The sequence below is a fragment of the Lissotriton helveticus genome, chromosome 3_1, assembly GCF_964261635.1.
Source record: "Lissotriton helveticus chromosome 3_1, aLisHel1.1, whole genome shotgun sequence".
Classification (NCBI taxonomy): domain Eukaryota; kingdom Metazoa; phylum Chordata; class Amphibia; order Caudata; family Salamandridae; genus Lissotriton; species Lissotriton helveticus.
In genome coordinates this window covers 272,424,429-272,448,653 of record NC_136061.1, presented here as the reverse complement: position 1 = coordinate 272,448,653, position 24,225 = coordinate 272,424,429, and the positions used below count along the sequence as shown (strand labels likewise).

At 45.5% G+C, this 24,225-nt stretch overlaps 1 protein-coding gene across 4 annotated transcripts in view; it reads right to left on the bottom strand.

Annotated features, from left to right (window-relative positions):
- The window catches only part of MYO19 (myosin XIX), a 580,271-nt gene that overhangs the window by 337,687 nt on the left and 218,359 nt on the right, over window positions 1–24,225 (bottom strand). For all 4 annotated transcript variants that reach the window (XM_078679796.1, XM_078679798.1, XM_078679795.1 and 1 more), the window contains 2 exons: window positions 12,378–12,480; window positions 12,076–12,172 (listed from right to left, as the gene is read on the bottom strand). In XM_078679796.1, coding sequence (XP_078535922.1) covers window positions 12,076–12,172; window positions 12,378–12,480 — 200 coding nt within the window. The remainder of the gene's footprint in view (window positions 1–12,075; window positions 12,173–12,377; window positions 12,481–24,225) is intronic.

Here is a 24,225-nt window from a genome sequence, read left to right as displayed (position 1 = left end):
CCCCGGAGCAATCAAAAATTATCTCTTAAATTGTCCTCAGTGCAGTCCTGCACAGACACTTATGAGAAAATTAAAGACAATAATGCATCCTATACCTGCAAGACCACACTGTCCAGCACTTCAACTAGAAATGCTAAGGATATTCCACCAACATCACATTAAACACAGTCTGTTAAGTCTCACCCATAGAGAAACTTCCCCATCACAAAATCCTTGGAATGATCGAGAGGAAGGGATGGACAGACAAGCCCCCATAGGTTGCCATTATGTGTCTGGAAAAGGGATACCGTGCCTTTAAGGAACTCTCCAGAGACCCTCGGTATCTCATGATGCACAGCAAACTCCTTTTACTTTCAGTTCTTTTTGAAGGTGTATAAAGAAAGACATGTAGCATACATTACAGTACCATTTTCTCCACCGAGGAGGAGGGAGCTTATGGCTATAACAGAGATACCCCTACTACAGAACTGGAGTTACAGGTAAGAAACTACTCCTTCTGTAGTAGGGGATCTCTGTGTATAGTCATAATATAATAAATAGAATGGCAAGCCCATGCCAACAATCTAACCGGCGGTGGAGAAAAAGACAACCCCACTAATGTGCAAACAGATTTCTTAATGAAGCCTGCCCAACCTGCGCTTCTGCTCTGGCATCAGAGTCCAGACAGTAATGCTTAGCAAAGGTATGGACCGACTTCCACGTGGCAGCCCTGCAGATCTCTGCAATGGGAACATTACGTAGCTAAGCCATTGTAGCCGCTTTGCCCCTGGTGGTATGAGCCTTAGGCTTACCGCCTAAGGTCTTATTCGCCTTCTGGTAACATAACTGGATACAGGACACAGGACACAATCCATCTAGAGATGGATTGCTTCGAGGTAGCAAGACCAGTCCTGACCGGCCCATAGTTGACAAACAGTTGGTCTGACCTACGAATGTCCTTGGTCTTATCCAAGTAGAATTTCAACACCCTTCTGACATCCAGGGAATGGAGAGACCTTTCCACTAGAGTGGAAAGATTCTGGAAAAACCTAGGTAAAGTTATAGTCTGATTAACATGAAAATCAGAGATCACCTTAGGAAGGAACTTAGGGTGAGTACGCATCACAACCTTAGCAGCCTGAAAAACAGTGTAAGGTTCCTGGCAACACAATGCCTGAATTTCACTCACCCTGCGGGCCGATGTAATGGCTAGGAGGAATGCCGCCTTCACGACAGGTGCTGCAGTGAAGCCTTTTGAATAGGCTTGAAAGGTTCCTTCATCAACCTGGACAGCACCACGTTCAGCTCCCATGATGGCGAAGGATGCCGAACAGGAGAAAACACCTTCTTCAATCCTTCCAAAAAATCCTTTATCACAGGAATCTGGAAGAAGGACGTCTGCGAAGGACATTTCCTGTATGCAGTCAATGCTGCGAGGTGAACCTTAATGGAAGAGAAATTAAGTCCAGACTGAGCTAAATACAGAAGGTATGGAAGGATGACATCTTCCTTGCAGGTCGTCGGATCATAGTTCTTAGAGGTGCACCAGATGCAGAATCTCTTCCACTTGTAAGCGTAAGAAGTCCTAGTGGAAGGCCTCTTAGCCTCCTTCAATATGTCCATGCAATCCTCAGGAAGATTCAAGTGGCCATATTGCACTATCTCACAAGCCATGCCGCCAAACTCAACGATGAGAGGTTGGGGTGCAACATCTGCCGCCCGAACTTCGTGAGAAGGTCCGGCCGACACGGCAGCCGCTGGTGAGGTAGGAGCGACCGGTGAAGAAGGTCCGTGAACCACCACTGTCTGGGCCATTCCGGAGCAATGAGGATCATCCGCGCTCTGGACTGGGACAGCTTGATGAGCACCGCCGGAATTGGTGGAAAAGCGTACAGAAAGCTGTTGGACCAGCTGATCCATAACGCGTTCCCCAGAGTCCCCGGTTGGGAATACCTTGAGGCGAAGTCGCGGCATTTTCTGTTTTCGGTGGTGGCGAACAGATCTACGTCTGGAGTGCCCCACATGGCGAAGATATCGTCGAGCATCTCGTCGTTTATGACCCACTCGTGGTTTTCTTGGATCAACCTGCTGAGGGCGTCCGCTTGAACATTCTGCACACATGGCAGATGAATCGCCTTTATCGTCAGTCCTCTGGCTAGTAGCCAGTGCCAGATCGCCTGCGCTTCCTGTGACAGTGTGCGCGATCTTGAGCCCCCCTTCTTGTTGAGATAATACATTGTGGTCGTATTGTCCGTCTGCACAAGCAAGGAGTTGGTCTGGAAGGATGGATTAAAGGCCTTCAGTGCCAAGTGAACAGCTCTGAGTTCCAGGAAATTGATATGATACGTGGACTCCGCCGGAGACCACGTTCCCTGGATCTCTAGATGGTCTGAATGCGCTCCCCAGCCCTGGAGAGACGCATCCGTCACGATAGTTTGAGTGGGGATGTCCTTGTGGAAAGGAACCCCTCTGAGGAGATTCTCTGCTGAGCACCACCATCTCAGGGACTGTTGGGCGTGATGAGACAACTGGATCCTGTCGTCCCAGCACCCATTCCTCTGGTCCCACTGATCCTCCAAGCATTCCTGCAGCGGTCTCATTTGGAGGCGCGCATGTGGAGTGAGGAAGATGCCAGAGGCCATCGATCCCAGTAGAGAAGACACCGTCCTCACTGTTGTAGATGGAGCAGCTATGAGAGCCTGAGCCTTTCAAAGGATCGATAAGCGTCTCTCCTCCGAAGGAAACACGCTTGCTGACAGCATATTGATGGAAGCTCCCAGGTACTGCAGGCACTGGGCATGAATCGGGACAGACTTGGACATGTTTATGTGCAACCCCAGCTGGCTCAACCGAACAGCCGTCTTGTTGAAGTGCAGTTGCGCTTCCTGGAAGGTGGAGGCTTTGATTAACCAGTCGTCCAGGTACGGGTAGACAAACACCTTGTTCTTTCGCAGGTGCGCTGCCACCACAGCCATGCATTTCGAAAAGGTCCTGGGTGCAGACTTCAGTCCAAACGGTAGTACGGTGTACTGATAGTGATTGGTGCCGACGAGGAAGCGCAGGAACTTCCGGTGTTTCTGTGCAATGGGCACATGGAAGTACGCATCTTGCAGATCTATCGTGCAAAGCCAGTCTCCCCTTTGTAGCTGAGGATAGATCTGGTGCAATGACAGCATGAAAATTTTTCCCTGCGAATCCATTTGTTTGCTTGCCGCAAATCCAGAATGGGCCTGAACTCGTTCTTGTCCTTCTTCTGTACTAGGAAGAAACGTGAGTAAATGCCCTTTCCCCTTTGAGACAGAGGGACGTCTTCTATCGCCCTTTTTCTTAACAGGGTATCGGCCTGCGCCTGGAGCTCGCGCAGTCGGAACTGCGAGCAAACCGGTGGAATTGCTGGAGGCGGGCTGGTGAAACGAAGACTGTATCCATTGCAAACAATATTCAGCACCCACTTGTCCTGAGTAATTATTCTCCACTCTGCCAAGTAATGTTGGATGCTTCCCCCCCACCGGAGCGGGTAACGGACGAGGGGGAAGTAGCAGCTCAGGGCCTAGACCCGGGCCGGGCCTTTGGGCGACGAGGAGGACTGCTGGCTGCCTCTGCCCCTCTGTCGCTTCTGGAAAGGCCGTCTCTGGTACTGCTGCTGCTGATGTTGCTGCTGGCCAGTTTGACGACCTTGCCCTCTGCCCTGGGCACCATAACGCCTCTGGAAGGGGCGGAAAGTCTTCTTCTGCTCCTTCGGCTTCTCTAACCCGACAGCCGTCAGTGTTTCCGCCTCCGCCTTCATGCGGGCCATCTGCTCATCAGCGTGTTTTCCAAACCATGTCGCTCCAGAGAACGGCATGTTGGCGACCCTCTCCTGGGCCTCTGGTTTCATCGACGTCAGGCGCAACCAGGCATGACGTCTCAAATTTATCCCGTGGCAGTAGCCATGGGCAGCCATAAGCGAGGAATCCGCCGCCGCCCTGATCACTTGATTGGACATCATCATGCCCTCGTTGATGATCTCCTGAAAATCCTCCCTCTTGTGCCTAGGGAGATGCTCCAAAAACTGCTGTAGGGAATCCCACAACGACCGGTCGTATCGCCCCAGGAGAGCCGTGGCACTAGCGGCTTTCGTAGATGTAGCAGCCGTGCCACAGACCTTACGACCCGCAGAATCCATCTGTCTACACTCTTCATCCGGGGGTTCCGTGGATGATGGAGCAGTAGCGTGTTGTTTCCTGGCAGCCGTGACCATCACAGAATCTGGGACCGGGTCCGATCTGAGAAACGCCGGATCAGAGTCTGGAGGTCTATATTTCTTCTGCAGCCTGGAGGGGGCGGATCTTGTTGATGCCAGCGTCAGGAAAAGCTCCATCGCCGGTTCCTCCACCCCCGGCACCAAGGGCAACAGGGATCGAGACAGCTGCCCCTTATGGAGGGTTTCGAAGATCACTGATGTCGCAGGCGTGGGCACCGTCAGGGTAATACCCAGCTTCGCCGCCCCTCGCAATAGCACCTCTTGAAAGGACAATGTCGTCCACTGGCGACACTCTCGTGTGGGGTGAATCTGACAGAGTGGGCGAATACCTCCGAGCACTGAACGAATCCGTATGACGGGATCTCGACCGATCTTGTCTGTGACGCCGCCAGGACCTTGTAGATGAACAAAGGTCACTTCTAGAGCGGAACCAGACCTAACAGTTTCCGGTTCACGATACGCCGAAAATACAAACCCCGCGTATATGCAGAATCTATTTAAAGCGTCACATCTAGCTACTTTTAACAACGTGGGTCGGAAAAGAAGAGACGATGCAGGAGGACCACATCCATCGGTTATAATACCGAAACAAGACTCTACCAACTTCGAAAACGAAGAAATGAAAATAGTTCACCATGGCCAGCATATGAACAACAAGATAACCTAAGAATATATCCGCTCCTGAAGAAATAAAGGTGACCAAAAGTGAGAACCACAGAAAAATAACTGCATCGTCCTACTTTATTAATTAAAGACAAAGAACCGGCCTACAAGTGATGTACTTATGATAAAATTGGGGAGATATAAAAAATACAAGCCTCATCGATATAATCATCCCACTCTGCTGTACAAACCAAGATAAAGAGTAGTCCCCATAACAACACATCCACGATAAATCTGGGGCATTGTATTTTTTAAAGAAAAGTCGGTACCTGCACGAAAAAGACACTGGTCACAGTTGAGCAACTTTAAACAAAAGGCACCCTGCACACACAGGAAGAAGAGAGAGTGAAACTCTTTCTGGTCTGGTCCTGAGGAAGGTGGTCTGAACCCACCGAAACGCGCGTAGACCTGGCGTGGAAATTACACAAACAAAATCTGTGTTATCTCAACCTTAGGAATTGTGTTTGTATTTGTTAATTTGTAGAATGGTATGAATGAGTGAGTATGTATGTAGATTGATGTGTGACAAATAGGGTGTCATTTTTTCATGGGAAAAGCACTAAGTGTCTCTTTACACATTGTATTCTCACTGTATTTTTAAATATTGATTGGATTATTATCCGTGTTTATGAAATGATGTATACACAAGAAAAGATTAAAAAAGAAAAAATATTTTAAAGATTTTTTGATAAACTACAGAAAAAGAAATAAAATATGTAAAATGAAAGAAAGGATATTGTTGTACCTGGATTAATTTGGAGGTCTTTTGCTTAATGTTGTGAGCCTTGCCACATAAGAAACTAGGATTTGACCACGGGGGAATATTAGTATAAAATTTTTTACGAGTATTGTCCTCTCTTTCCCTGGTCATTAAATTAAGCATAGAGGGGGTCCCATTACCCATGTGACCACTTCTAGAGCGACGTCTTCGCCTGGATCGTGACCTGGATCGTGATCTTGACCTCCGAGGTCGTGGACGATCCACTGGCCTGGTCGGGGGTGGAAGCTGCAGCGGTAGAGCCGGAGTCTTCGGCTGTGGCGTCCCCTTAGGTGGTGAAGGGAGGCGCGGCAGAGAGACGGACTTTAGAGGAGGCCGTGGTGGAAGAGGCGGAGGGCGATGAGGAGGAAGCAGAGGCGGAGGAGTCTTCGGCAGAGGAGGAAGAGGAGGAAGAGGAGGAGGAGGAGTCCTAGGAAGAGGTGGAAGAGTGGGACTCTTCGGCGGCAACGGAGGAGGCGTAAGCGACCTCAGCCGAGAAGGTGAGTAGGTTTGAGAGTACTCCGAGTTGGAAGATCTAACCACTCTCCTCTTCCTTGCAGGTCTTCGCGATGAAGTCCTAAAAGCGGACTTTCTAGTAGACGAATCCCGGCGCCGCCGCGACCGGGGGCTTGTGGAAGCAGAGGACAAGCTGCCCACCGAGCCCGGGGACGCCGTCCTTGCCCTGGATCGCCTCCCAGAGGTTGACTTCTCCTTTCTAGACGTCGACCTCTTCCTCGACGTCGACACATCCCTCGACGGCGATCTCCTTTTTCTTGATGTCCAGTGCCTGCTCCTCGACGTCGAACGCCAAGTAGACCTCGACGGCGAGCGACGGTGTCACCTCGACGGCGAGAGCCGGTGCCTGGAACCATCACGACGTCGATGACTCCTCAACGTTGATGTAGTCCTCAACGTCGACCTCGTCCGAGGTCTCGACGTCAGCCCCTTTGACGTCGAACGGCGACGCCGCTTCGACCCAGAGCCTTGGGTCGACGGGGAGCACACGGTGGTCAACCCTCTCGACGCAGACGTCGAGGCCGTCAACGGAGAAATGTGCCATTTTCTGGCCTTCTCTTGACTGGGGAGCCCCCAGAGGCCGCAGGCACGGGCAGAGGACTCAGATCCAGCCCTCCCAAACCCAGACCCACCTTGATCCTGAAGTTTCCTCAGCTCCAGGCCTTGGAGCCGGATCTTCTCCCTCTCTCTCCTGGTCCTCTTGGAAAAGGAATGACAGATCTCACAATCTTCAGGGACATGGGATGAAGGGAGACAGAGGATACACACTCTGTGGACGTCCGATTTGGCCTTCTTCCTGGCACACTCAGGCATCTGTCGAACAATGCAGGCATTTTTGACAGAAAAGGTGGCAAAAAACCCCAGCAAATGGAAGAAGGAGTAGGTAGACGTCGAGTGAAACACTCTAAACACTTGAAAAGTGTCAAACAATTAGAATTAAACCAAAAAAGGGAGAGCTTAATGCTCCAGGGTCCTGCTAGCTGGAGCCGGAAAAGAGAACTGAAAGTAAAAGGAGTTTGCTATGCATTATGGGATACCGAGGGTCTCTGGAGAGTTCCTTAAGGCACGGTATCCCTTTTCCAGACACATAATGGCAGCCTATTGGGGCTTGTCTGTCCATCCCTTCCTCTCTATCATTCCAAGGATTTTGTGAAGGGGAAGTTTCTCTATGGGTGAAACTTAACAGACTGTGTTTAATGTGATGTTGGTGGAATATCCTTTGCATTTCTAGGTGAAGTGCTGGACAGTGTAGCCTTGCAGGTATAGGCTGCATTATTGTCTTTAATTTTCTCTTAAGTGTCTATGCAGGACTGCACTGAGGACAACTTAAGAGATTATTTTTGATTGCTCCGGGGTCCACGCACATAGGCGGGACTATTCACTAGATTATGACTATACACAGAGATCCCCTACTACAGAAGCTCTGTTCCCATTTTCAGCACTCCCTGGTCTTGTTGGTTGGTTACGGTTTGTTAAATCACTGTAAAATAAAAATAAAATGATTGTGTAGTGCAAAGCACAAACCAAAACCTGGTTCATGTTTTTACAGTAAAGGGCATGCTATTTTTACCTTAAATAGCAACATTGGCACGTAATCTTTGGGGGTTTTATTTAACTACATCCAAGCATTTGGACGCAGGGTGAACATTGTGCATATCATTACTGGACTGATGATTTGTGAGTAGTTGTTGGTTTGCTTGTGACTGACATTTATTGCAAATTAAATGATGAAATAAACATGTATATAATTGCATTAAATAGTGAAGGTAAACAAATAATGCATGATTAACTTGTTTGAAAAAGGAGTGGATGCAATTGGTTAATTATTTAATTCAATATTTAAAGAAACCCAAATATACAAAACATGGAGATGCGTGGGAATAGAGAAAGCAGAGCCATAGCTCGGAAGTTATATTGTATTTTGCAAAAAGAAGTGATTCATTCAGAATACATCGCAACATATAGCTGCTTTGCAGTCAAACGCTGGTTTTTGGTGAATGTCATACTTTTTCTAGTATACCCTTTTCATGGAATATTGGTAAATGAGCCCACGTGCTGCTCTAATGCTCGGATCCTCCGGAGCCTCAAAAGGATTACGTGTACTAAGATGAGTGATGGATGCAGTGATTGCAGTGATGTGAACTACATTTATAACTTCACCAAAAGTTCTCTGTGTCAGTAAACAAAAGGGATCAATAGCTGTGCTTTGCACTGGATAGCTGTTTCTGTTTTATAGCTATTACAAAATAAACGTTTGCTTTTTCACTACACAGCCATTTCAAACCAAATGCAAGGGAAGTATTAGTGTGCCTTGATACTCTCTTGTAGTTGGCTGCACACCTTCGATCAGCACTGTAATACTGTGGCAACCTCCAAGCACACACATGTACTATTCACATCTTTATACAATTAACTATAAGATACTGTGAGGGTATAAGTGTGTTCTAAGTACGCTGAAGACCAAAACTACAGAACAAAGCAGCATGACAGGCCCGTGTTCTAGTTAAAACACCCATTCTGATATTTTATACTGCGTAGACAAAGAAATGATGGGACAGGTTTTTGTGGCCTTAAAATAAATAAAACAATTCTACACTATCGGAAGGTCTATGATGCATTATGTTGATGAAATCACTCCACATTGACCTTTCCATCAGATGCATTCCCAAAATTATAACATTCAACAAGTTTAAAAATCATTGAGTAGCTCTTCTTGGTAAACGCCAGAAATGCTTCTCTGTCGTGTGGGGCATGGATATGTCATTATACATTCTTGATGACATCTTAAAGACCGTAGGGAGGAGCTAAAAGGACATTAGGCCTTTGAAGGGAGGCATGGATGAGGTGGTTGCATTTGTTAGGATTTTCCTTCTCGGAAGATGCTGCTTTTGCTGTGGGTGTTAATTTCATGACATCAGAAAACATGACATCACTACAGTGTATTACTACATTTAAAAAATGCTGCCTAAAGAGGCATGAAGAGGGAGAAGAATAAGGAGAGCTAGGCACAGCGTTTGCATGGATAGGATTGTGGGATTTGATCTGGGGAATCACCTAAGGAGTGAACTGTGTAGTGGGACAGTGGGCTTCCATTTTTGTGTGATTCAGTGAACACTTAGGGTGCTTTAATTGCTGAGGACCGCTTCCTCTGGCGGATGAAAAGGTAGAGTCAAGGTGTACATTGGTTTGTGATTATTCAATCAATTACATACCTTTACATCACTATATAGATGGTCGTTAACCACACAATTACGGATCACTTGACGGAGGTATATCGAGACGAAGGTCCAGCTATTCCGGACGCCATCGCTTCCTGTTTCGCTGGGGTGGTTCCTCTGAGATTACCTCTCGGACGAGATGGATGCAGACATCACGCTGGAGGAGGTGTGGGAGGCCCTGGGAGCACTCTTCCCCCAACAAAGCGTCGGGTAGTGATGGTCTTCCGATAGAATTTTATCAAGCATTCAAACCCACACTAACAGAAAACTTGCTAGCGGTCTTCAAGGAGTCTCCGGCATGGGTGGACTTACCCTCCACCAGCTGCGGTCCTGCAGGTAACAACGGTGTGGGCCGGGTAAGGGAGGGATTTCGAGGGACCATACCAAGGGAAAATTAATTATTTATTTAATTTTCCCTCTGCATGATCCTTCGAAATCCTCCCCCCCTTACCCAGCCCCACCGCTGTTACCTGCACGGACTGCAGCTGCCCTCCACAATGTGGGAGGACCTTATCTGTAGGATGCCCAAGCCAGGGGAAGACTCACTAGATGCTACATCCTATCCAACTTAAACAATGATCAGTTCTGGCAACAAGGTCCTCTGTACATTTTTGCCACTGCGATTAAAGCGAGTGGTGACGTTATTAATACATCAAGTTCAGTGTGGGTTCATACTGGGCTGAAGCACAGCCAACAATCTGAGACACCCATCACATATACTGCACTCAGTGCAAAGCTGGGACGAGGAGTTGGTATTGGCATCGGTAGATATAGCAAAGGCCTTCAAATACATTGGACCCGATGTATTTGGCATTGGTATTACAGGGAATGGGATCTGGCCTAATGTTTTGTACCTGGAAAAAATTGAGACATACGAACCTCAGGGTTCGAGTCAGGAGTGGCAGAGTGGAGTCAAAGGTCTTTGGGGTGCACCACTGCACCAGACAGATATACACTGTTGCTGCTTTTATTCGCACTGGCGCTGGAACTGCTGGCTATTAGGCTCTGGAGGGTCCTGGATGCCCAGTTGAACCGGGTGGGTTACATCTCCCATGTGCTCTCTCTGTACTCACATGATGTTCTGTTTAACATGGCAGAGAGAGTCTATACCGGACTTGTTGACACATTTGGGGGCATTTAATGTGGCAGCGGGCCTACGGGTAAACAGAAACAAGCCGCACTGTTCTCATTGGGTGCACTGGCGAAGGTCCCAGTTAAAGGTCTTCCAGACCTGGGTTTGCCCTGGGAGGTGGAAACATTCAATACCTTGGCATAATGGGTGCAGCAACATCTGAGAAACAGTACACTATCGGGACGATGATAGAAGGCTTGCATGTACTTATCCAATTCTGGACCAGGCTACCTCTGTCTATAATGGGAAGGGTCGCCATCGCCAAGAGGGTGTTTCTCCCCATGTGTCTACATGTGATACAAAACTCGCTGTGCCCTGTACCTCGTACCACTTTAAAGCACCTAAATAGTCTACTGGTGTCACTGGTTTGGGTAGGAAAGATAAGTCGGGTGGCCTTGGACACCCTAAAGCTTGATCCGGAGGATGGCAGAATGGGGCTACTGGATATGGAGCTGTATTATTATGCAGCACATGTCCAATATGCAGCGAAATGGATAACGGACTCTGACAGCAGTGAGAAACTGTTGTTATGGGGGATTGTGGGGTACACTTCTGTAGGAACTACTGATAAAGGGGCTTGAACCAAGAGGTGGAATTTATCAATCTGGTACGTCACACTGACTGGATCTGCAAGCAAATAGTAATTAGCGTCCTCACTTTAGAGGACTGGACCTGTGGGCACTGAAATCATTTATTGGCATGAGCCTAACCATGTTTGTTACACGCTGGTAGGAGGGTGGATGCCGGGTTCTGGGATGGTGGGGAGGGAACGCTTTATTTCATATCAGGGAGTGCCGGAGACATTCTCGTTGGGTACGGTCCGATTTTGACATGTACGATTTAAATGACTGCATTTCAATTACGTACATCGCTAAATACCTCACACCAGTTAAGCTACACTGGATATTTGTGGGATGTTCTATGGCAGGGGAATGCCAAATTCCTTCATTCTGCAATGAGGTCTCGACATACTGGAAGGCGGTGGTTGAGCAGATCTGGGAAGCAACTGGAATGCGTCTCGAACTCTCGCCTGCACAATGCTTGCTGGGTATAGTAAGCCGCCCCAAAATAGTAAAATGAAATATACATTTCCTCAGCTTGTGCTCCTTCTGGCGAAATATTGAATTGCCATGGGATGGGTGCATACAAATTGATAAGAGGTACTCTTGAAAAGGTGTTGGCCAAGGAGGTCTAAATGAGTTATTGACGACTTCCAGGATTGGGGAGACAAACTGAAGAAGCGGGAACGATTGGTGGGGACGGAGGGGGGGTGGTAGAAGAGCAGCACACCCTAGAGGGGCTCTCCAACGACCTGGGGTCACAAGGGCCTCGGGCTGTATTATAACGGTACATCCACGGATAAAGGAAAGGATACTTCTTTGAATAAGAACAATGGAGGGGAATATCTAGAAAAGGGTAGGATCCTTATAGCTGTGCAGACGTGCTAGCAGAAAAGAACCCGTAGAAGTCACATTTGCGGCGGTTTCATATATTTATGATGCAGATGTTAATGTGCAAAAGCATTAAAGTTGTTAAAAACAAAGTACATCCTCTGCATTGCTGTTACCTTCCAGATGTCGATCTGAATTTGGCAACCAGAAGAACGTTGAACTAACTGGAAGATTCCATTCCTGTCTTTCTTCTGGACTTGCACCTTTTGTAATCTGCAGTAAGAACGAGCACAAAAAAAATGGCAGCATTAGACGGATTTGCTTTTACACTGCTTGCTTTAGAACACTTTTAGAAGTTAATTTTTATGAAAAGAACTAATTAAAATGCAGTGCACACCAATCCAAACAACGCACAATAGCAGCAAATGTTCACATGAAACAAATAGTTCTCATAATATATGCAGACAAGATTGCAAACCTGATAGAAGATATGAAAGTTCCTTTCCAAGGGGGCCTGATGGGCAACTCGCGTTTTTTCTAACAGGTAAGTCTGGATGGAGGCACCGGTCAGAAGCTGTGTTCTGGAAGTAACAAATTATACACAGAAAGCAGATTAGAAATGCCAGACCCACCCATTTTCACCATCCCCCTGCCTAGTTTAACTATAGAGACCATAAATGGTCTAGAGATGTACCCTTGTATTTTAAGTTCTCCTGCACTATGTACGCACCAAACCACTTGCAATTTATCGTTTTCTTCTGTGCTACTTCTGCAGGGCTAACTTTCCCTGTTTGTAAAATCATATGGTCTAACGTAGCTTCCCGAGCCTCATCACTTCCAGCCGCATAGTCTGCCCTCTTCTCTAGAAACGTTCTTTCTATAAAACATATTTGACTCTTGCACTTGGCTTGCAACCTCAAAGAATCCAAATCATCAACAATCTTTATTTCGATCTGTGTGATCATAAAATATGTACAAGCAAACAACAGTGCAATGTTAAAACTGTACAAAAGGGTTAATCAATTTAAAGTCCATGAAGTGATTCCTAGCTATTTAAAAAAGTGCTTCTTAAAATACAATCATTTCAAGTTTTTACAGTTCAATTCATAAAAATAAAAAAATATATATATAATAAGGAGAATTTGGTCATGACACAGTGGAGTCACTTATAATCCTTGCGCGTACTCTCCACATAGCTGCCAGAAACTTCGCCATTGCAAATACTGTGGGCGCTGAAAGATCAGTTTTAAGGACTCTGTAAGCTGGGGCATAAGTGCGAAAGCCCAAGTTCCTTAAATATGGCTTGAGCCAAGAGCTCCTAATGTTGCGGTAGGCTTTGCAAAATAAAACCACATGAGCATCGTTTTCTAGTTTATAGTTGCACGCGGGGCAGTTGGGTGAGGCCCTCTTATCGTCCCAATTCTTAGTAAGCGATCTCAAGGGAAGAGAGCCATATCTCCATTGTAAATAAATTTTCCTAACATATACAGGAGACATTGCATCAAGGACATATTCAAAACTGTAAGTGTCTTTTATTTTAATGAATATGTCGTTTAATGAGCCCTCCCGAATTGAGGTAATAGATCTCTGGAGCATGAAACCATAGAAGAGTTTGGACAGTGCTTTCCTGGGAAGCCTTAGCGATGTTGCTTGTGGGTCATTCCATAGCTCTGGGACTCCGAGGGTCATACACATGTCTCTTATATACTTGAGCCATTGAATTTTGGATGCAGATATCGTTCTAAGAAGCTCTTGCAATTCGCTTCTATAATGGCTCAGATCTTGACTACTCCAGAGGCGCCTCCAATAGGTCAGTGGTTTAAGGCTCACTTCTTCGCTAATTGGGCACAGTGCCAAGTCCATTCTTAGCGGTATCAGTGGAGTGCTTAAAGGAAGAGCCGTCAGCTGCCTAATAAAGTTGTTCTCAGCAACTTGGATGGAGTGTAGTGGTGTGTGGCCCCATAGTTCTGCCCCATAGATAATACCACCCCGCGCTTGGGCCTTGTAGATTTGAATTGCCGGTGCCAACGGGCGAAAGGGGGATTTTCTAGCGATTCTAGTGATTGCACCCGCCCTCTGGATTAGTTTAGTGGTTGCTTTTGTTTTGTGCGGCAGCCAAGTTAAGTTGTGATTGAGTGTTATGCCCATATACTCAATCACGTTAACTCTCTCCAGAGGTGTATGCCCTAAACGTGGATTTGGGCAATTTTTATGTTTGCGGCTCAGAACCATGTATTTTGTTGGGTTTATTTCTAGGCCCCTTTTATTACAAAAATCCAAGAATCCATCCAGGATCCTTTGCAGCCCCATTGGCGTTTTTGACAGCAGCAGGGTGTCATCCGCAAACATAATTGCGGGCACCCTACTGCTGTTCAATAATGGCGCGTCAATATTTGCGATTTTACAGAGGTGCTCTATCACCCCATTTGTAAACAGGCAAAACAGGGTCGGCGCCAACACACACCCCTGCCTTACACCACGTTGGACAGGGAACCTATCTGTGAGCCTACCTCCCTTTCCATACCTTACCCGGGCGTAGTTGTTGGAGTGGAGCCTAACGAGAATCTGTAGGATGTCATCAGGGACACCCATGTCCTCCAGTACCGCCCACAACCTGGCCCGAGGGACCAGGTCGAAGGCGGCACGGAGATCCACAAACACTGCATACAGTGACCCCCCTTCTACATATGCAGTTTTCCAGAATAGAATGTTTAATCTCAGTATTTGGTCCACCGTAGAGACGCCCTTCCTAAAACCTGCTTGGAGAGGGCTCAGGATCTCGGTCTCTTCCATCCAACATTGGAGTCTATCCAAAATCAGCCTTCAGAATAGCTTTTGGCTGACATCAATGAGGCTAATCGGACGATAGTTGGCGGGGAGCAGAGGCGAGCCCTTTTTGTATATCGGTACCACCTCTGCTCCCAGCCAAGTATCTGGTAGCCTCATTCCCTCTAGGACTGCATTAAATAAGACCATCAAGTAGGGAGCCCAGATCATAGGTTCCTGCCTAAAGAGATCGCCAGGTATCCCATCTAATCCCGGGGCTTTTCCAGGTGACAAGCCCGCTATGGCCACCTCAACATCTTTCAAGGTGAAGGGAAGTGTTTTACGTGTGTTGGTGAAACTAGCTTCGGGTGGTTGTAGCTCCTCTGCCTCGGGGGCATATAGCCCCTGGTAGTGATCTTGCCAAACATTGGCTGAAATGTTTGGTTCACTTGCGGATGGAAGATCTGCGCAGCCGTGGTTAATGATTCTCCAGAATCTACGAGAGTCCCTGCTAGCTAGGGACTCGGCCAGATTCTCCCAGTGATGTGTGTCCCACTCGAGTCTTGCGTTGTACAGAAGTGACTTATAGGCGCGCCTTTTGGATTGGATCTCCAATATACTGCCTCCCTCTTTTATGGTCATGATAAGGTCTTGTTTTGCCAAACGGCATGAGCGATTGTACCAGGAGTTGTTAGACTGCCCTTGTGTTTTCGGGCGTGCATTAGTGGAAAAAACTAATTCTAGCTTCTGGGTCAAATGGGTATGTTTTTGAACTAAGGCCTCATTTCTTTCCATAGTGGACGATAGGCCCCCTAGTTCGAAAGCCTCCTCAAGAATAGGGATAATTCCAGCGTAAAGAGAGGTAAGCCTTTCTTCACTGGACGCGAGGGTATCCCATTTTATCCGTCTCCTATTGTTCTCTAAAAGGAGTCCTCCTGTCTGTTTCTCCTCTCCAATCGCTTCCTCGCGAGGGATCATATAATCTAGCTCCAGGGTGTTATGGTCACTATCCTGTCTTATTGATATTTTAAAGTCAACCACCCTTTTCCATGACTTTAACTGTACCAGGAAGTAGTCGGTTCTAGATTCCCTCCCTTGTCTATTATAAGTACATTGTGAGGGGATATCGGATTGAGTACGACCGTTGCAAGCCCTCAGCCCGTGTCTCCTACGTAATTGGTCCAGTCTTTCTTTTAGTGCAAAGATGCTCCGACTCCGGAGTTTTTCCAAGAACTTAATGCTCTTAGACAGCAAAAACAGATATGCAGAAACCGAGAAAGACACTGGAGAAAGACCTACTCCACTGAAGAAAAATTGCTCTACAAAAACGAACTTACCAAATATAAATCCATGATCCTCCAAGAAAAAAGCCTATATTATTCCTCACAGATTGAACAAGCTAAAAATTCCAACAAACAACTCTACCAGGTTGTATCCAAACTCTCACAATTACCCCCACAATCGGTCCCTGCGCCCTCACAAGTCTTCTGTAACAACCTTGCCAGCTATTTCTATGATAAAGTCAATAATATATACACCAATTTTTCAGACCGAACTATAGACCATTCCCTTTTCCAACCTACAAATGATCCCCAGTCCATTTTTAGACAGTTTCAAAAAATCAATGTTACCCAAGTAATCAACGTCATGACCACCATTAAATCAGGCACAGCCAATGACCCTTGTCCACCTGCAATACTCCTCCCAGTTGTTTACATAGTAGCTCCCCAACTCACAGAAATATTAAATTCTATGTTCTGTACTGGTGCCTATCCTACCATCTGGAAAGACACCCTTCTCCAACCTCTTCTGAAAAAGCCTCACCTAGACGCCGAAGACTCTAAAAATTATAGACCCGTTGCCAGTCTGCCGTTTGCGGCCAAACTCATAGAAAAATTGATGAATACACAAATCGCTCAATACATTTTTATTTATTTATTTATTTTTATTTATAACAGTTTTCTATAGCGCGAACTAGACCCTTGGGTATCGGAGCGCTTAACAACATATGGAATATAATAATAACAACAAGGATAATAACACGCACATATGTAGCCTGTAAAAAATAATGTATATATCAAAACGAGCACATAAAGGGCAGATGCAAGAGTACAGTCAATGACTTCTTGCCAAGGCTCAACTTCTTTATGCTTCCCAATATGTAATCCAGATGACCCTCGCTGTAGAGTCGCCGAAGGCAAGTTGACTATCTACTGGAGGAATTTGTTCATGAGAAACGACCTAGTTTCCTTCTTGAATGTTGCAGTGTTCGAGATCTTTCTGATGTTCGCAGAAAGGGAGTTCCATATTCTAGGGGCTGCACCAGAGAAAGATCTCTCATAAGTTTTTTTCTTCCTGAAGATAGGTGGTCTCAGCATCAGTAGATTAGCACTCCGGATGGGTCAATTTCCTCCTGCAATTTTTATTTTCTTGGCAAGATATCTGGGTGTGTTATGATGAATTGCTTTATGGGCGATACATGCCATTTTTAGTTGTATTCTAGCTTCGTAGGGTAGCCAGTTTAGAGCTTTCAGGTGAGGGGAGATTTGGTCAAATTTCCTCAATCCTGTGATAAGTCTAGCCGCTGCATTGAGGCATGCTTTTAAGGGAGCAGTAGAGATTTTTGGAAGGCCTGCAAGTGTTGTGCATCCATATTCAATTCTTGAGATCACCAATGATTGCACTGCTAGTTTTAGGTCTTTCTCTGATAGAAATGACTTCATTTTTCTTAAGTAGTTCAGATGAAAGCGTGCGTTTTTTGTCATTACTTTGATGTGGGTTTTCATATCAAGGTGTTCATCCAGTGTGATTCCAAGAGACTTAGCTGATTCAACTAGCGTTGGGGTGCAGTTTAGTGCTGTGATCATTTTGGACCATTCTTTCACTTCGGCTTGATTCTTTTGAGGTGCGATGAGTAAGAATTCAGTTTTGTTCGCGTTTAGCTTGAGGTGATTACAAGATAGCCACTTTAGCGACATTTTGAGGGCCTCATTCATAATGGTAGTGTCTTCCAGCGATGCGATCTTGATGTAAAGTTGCGTGTCGTCCGCGTACATATGGTAAGATATTTTAGAATTTCGTAGAATTTCTGTAAGTGGTTCGATGTATAAGTTAAATAGTGAAGGAGATAGAGTCGATCCTTGGGGTACTCCAATTGTATTAGGGCAAGAATTGGAAAGAGATTGATTTACTAGGAATCTCCGAGTTCTATTCTGTAAGAATGATTTGAACCAATTCAATACAGTGCCTGAAATTCCCATCCTGTTCTGAAGTCTGGTTAGAAGTTTTTCGTGGTTAACTGTGTCAAACGCTGATGACAAGTCTAGGAGGATGAGTAGACAGGATTGGTTACGATCTAGTGCTTGAAGAGCATCATCGACTATGTGAAGGATTGCGGTTTCCGTGCTGTGTCCAGTTCTGAAGCCCGATTGGCAATCATCCAATAGAGAGAAGTTGTCTATATGTCTGCTTAACTGATTTTGTACACATCTCTCTATTAATTTGTCCAGAAAAGGGATGTTGGTCACTGGGCGATAGTTATTTGGATCAGCCGGGTCTGCCGTGGGTTTTTTGATGATCGGGACTACTTGTCCTGTCTTGGGACATTCTGGGAGGACCCCTTGGGAAAGTGAAGCGTTTATAATTTCAGTCCAAATTGGAATCATTATATGGCGGATTTCTTTCAGGCATTTTGTTGGTAGTGGGTCGTTGAAGTGATTGTTCGGTTTCGTGGCAGGAGCGTTTTGGTAACCTCATTCTGGTTTAGTAATTTGAACGTGTCCCAGTATGCCTTGTTTTTTGTCTCGTTGTTCGCAGAGTGTAGTGCAGGTTGTGAAGATGTTGTATTGTGGTTGAGGTTATCTGCAGCGATCCTAAGTTCTTTTTCCAGTTCGTTGGCTTTGTTGTTGAAAAAGGTTGAGAAGTCCTCGCAGCTTAGTTGTGTTTTTGAGACTCCTTGGGCAGATTTTGACAGTTTATTAGATTGTATCTTTATGATCTCAAACAGTTTCCGAGGTCTGTTTTTGGCGTTTTCCAGTTCAGATCTGATAAATTCCTTTTTTGAATTGATGATCTTCTTATTATATTCCTTTCTGATCCTTCTTAGGGATTTCAGCTCCGGGGAGGACGGGTGTTGTCTCCATTTTCTTTCTGCATGTCTCAATTTTCGCCTCTCTTCGTTCAATGTTCCGTTGAACCATGGATTTTTTGTCTTCTCCGATACTTTTTTCAATTTGAGTGGTAAGGTGGAGTTGACGATTTGCGATATTGTGGTCATGTAGTGGTTCGTTAGATCCGTCACATTCTGTACGTTGTCAGGTAGGATGAGGTCTTTTTTGCAACTTTCCCTTAGCAGATCCATGTTTGAATCTCTGGTTTCACGTATCCATCTTTTCATTTTGCTAGGTTGGGTGATTTTTATCTTCTCCCTTGATGGTATCAAGAATGTTATGGAGTGGTGATCTGACCAGTCACATGGTACTATTGAGAGGATTGAGATGTCATTATCCTTTGAAATAATCCAGTCTAGTGTAGCTCTTTTTTCGTGTGTAGGTTCCAGACAGGCTTGTGATAATTTTAGCTCTGTAAGAAAATCTTTAAAGGCGTTGACCTGTTTGTCGAAGTTGTCATTCCAGTGTAGATTAAAATCACCTAGAAATATATTATTGATGTCTTTGCTAGAGTTGGCAGTGATGATCTCCATTAGTTGGTCTATGAAGTTCATATTATTTCCCGGTGGGTGATATATGGCATGTAGGTTGCAGATCTGTTTGTTAGCCGATCTTACATGGAGCCCTAGGTATTCGCATGATTCAAGAGGGTCATATTGAAATTGGCCAATTTCTAAGTTTGATCTGTAGATACAAGCAATACCACCTCCTGACTTTTTTTGTCTGTCAAGCCTCATTATGTTATAGTGTGGGGGCACCAGCAGGTCTAAGACTGGGGACGAGGATTCAGAAAGCCATGTTTCGGTAAGGATGGTAACGTCTATTCCCTGATTGATAATGATATCGGCTATGTCAGGCGCATGTTTCGTTGCCGATCGGCAGTTGAGCAATAGGCATTTTAAAGATTTTTCTGTTTCATATGTGATCCTATTAGATGTATCGGTGGTTAGCTGGATTTGTTGTAGGTTGTTGAAATTGGGTTTCCTTCCATTTCTCGTGAGTGTTCTGTTTGCGTCAATCGGTACTCTTTCAATTGCCTGTTCCTTATTGGGGTCCTTATGTTCATACTCCCTGAGTAAATCTAGTATCTCTGCTTCTGAAAGAGAGTTTTGATTCCTTTCAGGTCTGTTTTGTCTCGTTGTCCGTGGCATCGCTCTCTTCTTGCTGTTGTCCTCGGATGTATTTAATAGTTGTTTGATGAGTTCTATTTCCGTGTGAGATTTTTTTGTGGTATCATGTAGTTTTTCTATCCCTTTCAGGGCGTTTAATAGATCCTGGGAAAGGATTCTGATTTGTGTTTGGATCTCATGAATTTTTCTCATGATCTTAGGTGACGTGATGGGATACTTATTCTGTAAGTTTCGGTCTTGATGTTCACCGTTCCTGAATTTCCCTTCTGGTCCATGTCTTGTTTTCTTCTTAATTTTAACCTTAGATCGGTTTTCTCCTCGGACTATTTTTGCTGAGATGGGCGTTCTGTCTAAGCTTGGTGATCCAGTGATGTTATTGAGGTAATATGTGTTTCGTGTTCTCTCAATTTCATTCCTTGTCAACGTACTTTCTGTTCTGCGTGATGTTCCAGGTTGAGTAACCTGTTCCTGTAGTTCTCTGGATATAGTGCTAGTTTGTTCAGCTCTCCGTCGGTTACTGTAGGAATTTCCAATTTTGGAGATATTGTTGATGAAATTGCTGGGATGGACGTTCTGACTAAGCTTGGTGGTTCAGGGTCGTTGTTAATGTTATATGTCTTTCGTGTTTTCTCAGCTTCATTCCTTGCCGTCGCACATTCTATTCTGCTTGAGGTTCCTGGTTGAGAAACCTGTTCCTGGAGGTTCCTGGATGGAGTGTTCATTTGTTCAGATCTCTGTTGGTTACTGGTGGAGTTTCTAGTTGTGGAGATATTGTCGGATGAGATTATATTGTCTTCTGACAGGTTTTGTAGAGGTCTAGTGACTCTTAGCTGCAAGGATTGATCAAGATTCTGGCGTACACTTGTTGTTATAACTACTTTACTGGTGTTGTTGGGTATGACCGGGTTGTCTTCTAAGTGTCTCGGGTGTATTAGTGGCTTCGAGGACTCTACGTTTCTTTTTAGGAATGAGAAAGAGTTGTCGAACTCTTCCAAGTTGTTATTAGAGGCTTGGATCAACACTATCCCATTCTTGAAGATAGTAATGCAGAGGTCGGCTCTCAGGTTAGGTGTTGCTCTAGTCATATATTTTGTACCGTGAGGGATGTTGGTAGTGGAATTTATATAGAGCAACGTTGTAAGGGCATTGCGCCATTTCGCCTTTCTTCTGGTGAAGAATATCATATCTTTCGTGATGACTCCTTTAGCCATACACACAGAAATGTCAGAGATCAGTGTGTCAGGGTTTTTTCTCAAAATGTTATGCTTAAATTTTTTGGTTGCATTTTTAGAAAGATTTGTTGGGTATTTTATGATGTAGGCGTTCCCATTTGTCTGTTCCAGGTAGTTTTCCTCCATTTCTGTGAAATGTGGTGCGTACTGAATACGTTTCCCTCTTCAAGTAGGTATGAGTTATTCTTAGAATAAATGTAGGATTATAATTAAAGAAGTATCTGGGTGAGTAAGTAAGGATCTCTCTCGCATGTGCTGCTTAATTCCCGTTACCTATATTAATTTCTCTTCCAGTTATTACATCTTCATATTTAATTTAAAATAAATTATTTTCATTGTGGTGATTTTTAAAAAGATCAACATGATTTATTTATTTATTGTGTTTTCAATTAATTTAGAAGACTTTTCAAGATGTCCAACGTGAATGTTATAACTTCTGTGCTGAAGACCTTCTCTCTTTCTGTTGTTTTAGTCCTTTTTTGTTTTCCATGTCTTCAACCCAAGGGATAGCTCCTTATTCCTTGTCATTGTTAGAAAACCCTTCTCTATTTCTGTTTAGTCCTCTTTCACTTTCACCTGTTGTGGCTGGCTATCTGGCTTTTTAGTCCTTTTTCATTTTCCTAGATTCGGTCCTTGGGATAGCTCCTCTCTCTTTGTCAGCTGAATTGGAAGTCCTCTTTTACCTACTTCTGTTGTGGAAAGGCTTTCTCTATAGGTAAGTCTGCTTTCACTATCCAGGAGATTGTTTCCGCCATTTTAGGTTTTTTTTTCCTGATTATTTTGCATTTTGGTTATGCACTTCGATTAGCTGTCTGCTGCGGCCGCCATCTTAAGGTCAGGCGCGCTGCTCCGTGGTTTCCCTTCGCATCCTGTGTACAATCTTGTATGTAGTTCACTTTGCCTACAAGTTACTGTGCCTATAATCCATGATATATCCTCAAGGCCCCTGAATTTTCAAATGAACATTATGCTACTCATGCTGTTTCAGGCAGGCGCCCCCCCTGTCACAGCCGTGCTCTTTCACCTCCTCCTGATCTTCCCGCGTCGAGGCTTGTCAGCGTTCCAAGATTCAGCGCAGCCTGTGTGTGTCACTCCGCTCCGGTTCCAACCTCCTCCCGCCGCTTCACGTCCCCGACGTCCAGGCTCCCAGACTGGTGCCCCTTCCTGCCGTCCCCTGGTTGCGAGGCTAGTCAGGTTTCACGTCGCTCCTCTGATACTGGGGGCCCGTTGTTAATTGCCTCGGAATACTCTGGCTCCACGTCCCCAGCAATCCGCCTCACCTTCTTGATATCGCCCGATCGTCTTGGCAGTTGCTGGGCGCTCCGAGTCGCAGCGCTACAGGGTGACTCCTCTTCGTCTACGTTGATCCCCTCCGGACCTCAATCCTGGCCAGGATGCCTCCGGAATTGCTCCGCATTCGGGGATAGCCGTTGTTCGGTGGCGGCTGGTTGCTGCTGCGTGGGTTCTCGGGTTTTAACAGGGATTTTAAACCTCTTAGGTTATCCCTAAACCCGGGAGCTCACGCTGGCAGCTCCTACCTGGTGGCCATCTTGTATATTAGTTCTCATTGAAGATCATCTCCTACTGGATGACACCCAGTTCGGCTTCCGTAAGTATCACAGCACTGAGACTGCACTTATTAAAGCCACTGGGGAGATAAGAACCATTCTTGATCAAGGAGGGACAGCACTGCTTATTCTGCTTGATCTATCGGCAGCCTTTGACACGGTCGAGCACAACATCCTGATCAACCGTGTCAATGCCATAGGCATCCAGGATAAAGCTAAAGATCTTCTCGCCTCCTTTCTCTCCAAACGCACCCAGACGGTTCAACTGGGCAATTTCAGCTCTGCCCAGATGACACTACCATGTGGCGTCCCACAAGGCTCATCCCTAAGTCCTAAGCTATTTAATGTTTATGTGGCAGATCTAGCAAGAGTCATCAAGGCATGTGGGATGAGCCTAACAACTTACGCGGACGACACTCAACTAGTCCTGGCCATAAAAAACAACAGAGAGGAAATAGCTGCCAACTTTCAGCATGGCATGATTGCCATCGGTAATTGGATGGCAACCAACTGCCTTAAGTTAAAATCCGGAAAAACGGAAGTAATGATAGTCGGCAAGCTCTGCCCTATCTGGCCCGGATCCTGGTGGCCCATGGAATTGGGCTCTCCACCCAAACCTGTCACAAAGGTCAAAAACCTGGGAGTACTCCTCGATGACAAATTAACGTTTGCCGCTCACGCAAACTCCATTGTCTCAGCGTCCTTTTACAAGCTCAAATCGATGAAAAAAATCCTCCCCTTTCTTCCCCCCAACTCAGGTAAAACTTTGATTACAGCATTTATCATGTCTTCCTTGGACTACTGCAATGGACTCCTTATCAATGCCTAGCACAAAGTCACCCGTAAATTGCAGTCTGTACAAAATGCAGCAGCAAGAATGCTCTCAGGTACCCCAAAGTTTAAACCCGTTGCCCAATTCATCAAAGGCTATCACTGGCTAGCGGTGAAAAACCGTATTAAATTCAAGGCACTGTGTATTGCCTACAAAGCCTCCCGTAAGCAAGGGCCACGATTCCTTCTCAACCCCCTGGCATTCTATGTCCCGAATAGATCACTACGATCCACAAATGCTCTTCTAATGTCTGTACCACGGACCAAAACAGTCTCATGGGGTGATCGTCGATTCACTGTTTCAACCGCCAAACTTTGGAACTCCCTGGACATGGACATCAGATCCTCCCCTACTCTTGCCATCTTCAGGAGAAAAATAAAGACCTGGTTATTTAACCAATAATTCTCCTCGACTTCTCTTTTCTGCCACGTCCACAGCGCCGAGACGCCCTTGGGCTTTTGTTCGCGCTTTATAAGTTTCATAAATAAATAAATAAATTGCCAAAACCGTGCATGAATTTGACAGTCAGTTTAAGGACTGTGTGTCTACAGGTGAACATAGTAATCTAGACAAAGCATAATTTCCGAAAGATATGGACTTGAACTCCTCACCATGCACCTCAATGTTCC